Source organism: Montipora foliosa, chromosome 12, assembly GCF_036669935.1.
Source record: "Montipora foliosa isolate CH-2021 chromosome 12, ASM3666993v2, whole genome shotgun sequence".
NCBI classification, from domain to species: Eukaryota; Metazoa; Cnidaria; class Anthozoa; order Scleractinia; family Acroporidae; genus Montipora; species Montipora foliosa.
The window spans coordinates 36,072,917-36,077,916 of NC_090880.1; the positions used below are offsets into that span (position 1 = coordinate 36,072,917).

Sequence of the window (5,000 nt, forward strand, 5' to 3'; positions counted from 1 at the left end):
AACGAAGGATAACCGATCTTGCATCGACCGGTGGACAAGCTCTTCCGATAGGAAATTTGAAAACTAAACAAGAAAGTTGTTGGCAAAGTCCTTTGACATGTACACCAGCATTCCCAATGTAGCGTTGTCCGTTAACAGACGCACTCGGAGGAGGTTTCCTGCACGAAGTTTACATTTAATTTTTTTAAATTCAACTTTTTATTAACATGACCCGCTACAAATACACACATTTCTGCCGACGGGTTTAAAGTGCAGGTCACTCGTTACAAAACTTTTACCAATGCTAAACGTAGGCCTCATTAGGCCTAAAAACGAAAAGGTTAGCCAATTTGAAGGTTTTGGGCTGACCTGTAACACGTGACCTGGGGAATGTGACCTGTGTTTTAAACACCTGCCGCATTTCAACTTATTCAAAGTCTCTGTGAGACACCTCATTGATGAAATGTAGAGCAATTCAAAACTACCCCTAAAAATAATGAAATAAGAGCGAAGGGTAGATTCGAACCTGCGACACGTGCGCTTCGCGCTTCCGTTTCGAGCACATTCATACACCAATTTGCCCCCCCGAACGAAACCCGAACTATTGAGACTTCGTCATCAATGAGGTAAAAATGGAGAAAGATGTTAGCAAAGCACTGTACATAATTGAAAAGGTATTGCATGTTATGCCAAAAGCTCAGCATGTGATGTTAACCTGGGTTGTTGGTTAATTAATTAACACCATCCCTTATAAAAAAAGCTCCGCTGAGTCTGTTACTGTTAGAGACTCAACCATCCAGCCTCTCGACTGCGTTTGCGATCCAGGTTTGACTCTAATATAGCTATTTCTGTTCACATTGACAAAATTTGCGCAGAATCTTCTTATGAATTGTTGAAAATTCGTGGGATTAATAAATCATGCGTCACACACCTTGATCACACCTTTGTGACCTCGCCGTTGTAGCGTTGGACTACCGCAATTCTCTTTATTTTGTAGTCTCCGAGCATCAGACAGTCGCCTTCAGAAAGTTCTTAATGTGCAGCTAATCGATTGATCTTTAAAATTCATTCATATTTCGTCTGCATATAAAGTGTTGCAAAGGCAATACATAAAATAGCTTATAATGACAGAGGTACAGCATAAAACGGCAAAGGACTGCGTATGATGGCAATTAAAAAAACGGCATTGTATTTCGTGGAGAAGACATTGAATATGTGGCGAAGGCACCGCTTTAATTGCAAAAGCTAGACATTGCATAATGCCGAAGATAATGCATATACCGTAAAATTCCGAAGAAAAGCCCCGGGGCTTATATTTTTCAAAGGCCCTTTTCGAGGGTTTCGAAGCAAGCAACCGTGGACAATTTTCCTGTCGGTGTACGTTGGATCAGTGGCTTGATCTGATCGGCGTTATTTCAAGTTGAGAAACTAAATATTTTAAGCAAAAGCCGATACAACGTAGATTTGATTTTAGTGATGTACTATATTTCGGCTGGCCAAACCAGCCTTCTTCAGGTACAGTGAGAGTTTACATTGAATTGCTTCTATGTACATATATATATATATATAGTAAATGGATGTTGACGTAATACTGGGAAAAAACATGTGATAAAACATGGCAGTTACAAAGATTTTGAATTCAAATACTAAGAGTCACGGAAAAATAACGGAAATCACTCAAAATAATAAACTGAAATCTAATACGTTATCTAATACGTTTCTTCGCGGATATTAAGACCGTTGGGATCAATTGTCTTGCCTTTTAAAATTAAAAAAGCTTCCTTGGCCTTACGGATCGAGTCTCTGTTAGAAAATATTTTTTCGATAGGGATTAATTGCATGTCCTTGGAGATGTTGTGGGGAGAGGAGAGGAAATGTTCTGCGACTGTAGTAGGTTTGGATTTGGTGTTAGCGTTATCTAAAGTGCGGCGGTGTTCATTAAAACCCCCTGTTCATTAAAGCCCCTTTTCGAGGGGCTTATTTTTGGAAGGGCTTATATTCGGAGGGGCTTATCTACGGAGGGAAATTTGCGTTTCCAAATTGATTGGGCTAGCCTTATAGTTGGAAGTAAATTTACCGTTTTTGCTTTGTTTTACTTTGTATTTGAGGAAAATTTTCCAAGTACAAGCTCCCGGGGGGCTTATATTTGGAGGGGCGATTTAAAGGAGGGTTTTTTGCGTTGCCGCTTTTGGGGGAGTATATTTGGAGGGGCTTATACACGGAGGGGCGTATTTTCGGAATTTTACAGTAATAGAAAAAGCACCGCCTGTAATGGAAAGGCTTTGCATATAATGTAATTTAATGCAGTGTCGGCTTCCATAAACATAACCATGGATTTTGGCATTTTACCGTCATTGTTATTCTTTTGATGAATTATTTTCACCACAAATACGCCTTTAAAAGACCGCACGCATTGGAATTCCTTTTTCCGTAATCGAGTCTCTTCAACGGTGTGACCCTAAAGAACAAGACAAAAGCTCGCGAAATTGTTCAAACTGCTACCAATTTTATCAAAGGAAGTGGCTTACACTCTTTTGCCGTTCTGTTCAAGAAATATTCAATTTTATTGAAGGCATAAGCCTGTACTTGTCCTGTTAGCGTCAGGAACGGAAGTGACGTCATATACTAATTGTGTTTTGTTAACACGACAAAATTAAAATGCTATTATTGCTATTTTTATGCCATCTTGGTCACGGATTTTGCTATGTCAGAGAGATACAACGGCGAATGACTTGCTATTATGTTCAAAACTGGTAATGCTGTCATGCCGATTTTACCTTCAAGTTCAAGTCACTTTCATAGATGTTGTCAGAGAGCTTCACGGGGGCCACGAACGGCTGCTGAAACCATCGACATGGGTTCAGTAATTGAATCCGAAAGGCATCGGAAGAGAAGAAAAATTTGCAAACAGAAATACGAAACAACAAGCCTCAGAAAGCTTTGCAGAGCTGTGATCATCAAAAGCATGGGATTGCTTCGCCTCGGCAGAGCGCGCAAAGATCTTCCTCTGCCCCGAAACTTAATCTATTTCCTTACATCCGCTTTTAGCTTTGGAGAATTTGAGGTTCAAAGTGATAATTTGTCCAGGGACATGCAAATCCACTGTTTTTATCCCACGCGTAGTCTTCTGGACGATTCGAAAGTTGTTTTAAAGTGTATCAACAAAAGGTCTTCCTCTGTTACGAGTTTGTCACACACCTTGAAGACATGGGCAGATGTAAATCACAAGAACATAATGGGTGTGTTGTTAAGGTTTACAGAGAAAGATACCATAGGAATTGTACTGGAGCCATTTCCAAAGAGTCTTCACGACCTGATCCACGATTATCGCAAGGTTGGAATTCGAGTGAGCGAACGGCTCTTATGGAAAATGATTCACCAAATCTCCGACGCCCTCTTGTATTTACAGAGAGAACAGATCGTCCATCCCGAGATTCAACCCAAGACATTGTCGCTCACAAACACAGGAGATATTTTGATGCATAATCTTCTAGTTTATACACCCAGTGAAACCGAGCTTAACGTATGCATTGATCTAAAAGAATCTTTTTCTGGCATCTACGTTGCCCCGGAGAGGATTAAAGGACAAGGATATTCGCCAAAACAGGATTCTTGGTCGCTGGGATGCGTTGCATACGAATTAGCATACCTGGAGCCTGCTTTTGGTTTGGTTGAGGGTGAAAGCTTATTTGAAACTCTAAACAACATTGTGAATGGTGTGTCCCCCTCTAGACTTGCCGAAGCGGACTCTTACAGCTCGGATCTTGCATATTTAATTGTTTCTTGTTTAATGCATGATCCTCGTTTTAGACCGTCCATTCAAGAAGTGTTTGACTTCACAAAAGAACGGATGAAATCAACAAGGAAGGCTCAACTCAAGTGAGATTTCTTCCCAAAAGTCAATTTTCTATTTCCCTCCTTGGTTGTTTCAGTTCTGTTTAAGCGGGAACTTCGATCATTGTTTTCAGTATTGAGCACCTGTTATGCGGAACCGAAACAGGTAACAACAGGTTGCTTACGCCGTCGTCACACTCTGTCACACAATGTCAGTCTCGTTTGCAATGTGGGAACGAGACTGCACTTGGGGTCGGCAATTCTCCCTTCTACTTTTCGATAATTCTCTCGCAAAACCTAGATGGTTCATTTTTGGCTAATAATGCCTGATTGCTGTCGAACAATAATGGTTGGGCTTCAATGAAGTACCGGCTGAATGCGATTTTGATTTGCCGGTTTCCTCCGCTAGAGGATGCTTAATGCGTGAAAGTTCACGAATGGCAATTTCTACAACAACTGCTAGGCCTCGCTCTAAAAGATGAAACGGGAGACAATGTGTAGCTGACCTTCCGAGTTCGAAAGAGGGTTTTAAAATCAGAGTGTTTCATCTAGTTATAGGTATCTACATGAAACCGGGACGAACTCAGACTGGCATGAGTTCGTATCGGTCTCCATACGTTTCTTCTTTTGCGTTTACATCAGAGACCTGCCTGACAATGAACTCACTCGGTCTGATTTCGTCTCGGTTGCTGGACCGAGACGAAAAACTCTCGTACCGGTCTGAGTTCTTTCCGGTCTCATGTAAATAACCCTTAACTTAATCAAATGTTATTACTTAGTTTCGATGATTTAGGGATGACCACTGTCGATTACCGGCAAAAACTGTGATTTCTGTCTTACTGATAATTTTGTCGAGTGATGATACCTTATGAAAGTAAACAGAAAGGCAAAGTTTAGAATTTACTCAAGTTGTGGCTAAAACAAAGTTCATTTCCTTAAACAGCCCACAAGCCCTAAATTTGGTGCTGACTGAAAACAACGTAACGTTTAGTTTTAAAACAGATTTAATTTTGCCGGACAAGAGGACCTAAAACTGTAACTATACCGATTAGTTAAAGAATGGATTTAAACATTTTAATACTTATAACACAAGGCGTTAAACGATAGCTTGTTCCTACAGTACTTAACACTTTCATTGCACAGTGTCGAGGTACATAATTTAAGATCTTCTTCAGCACCCGTACTCA

General features: G+C 40.5%; 1 protein-coding gene across 1 annotated transcript in view; it reads left to right on the forward strand.

The window, feature by feature from the left end:
* The first annotated feature begins 2,598 nt into the window (after window positions 1-2,598).
* Window positions 2,599-5,000, forward strand: part of LOC137978840 (serine/threonine-protein kinase Nek7-like) — a 2,885-nt gene continuing 483 nt past the window's right edge. The window contains exon 1 of the mRNA XM_068825945.1: window positions 2,599-5,000. This exon is cut by the window's right edge and continues 483 nt beyond it. Coding sequence (XP_068682046.1) covers window positions 2,720-3,862 — 1,143 coding nt within the window. The 5' untranslated portion in view covers window positions 2,599-2,719 and the 3' untranslated portion in view covers window positions 3,863-5,000.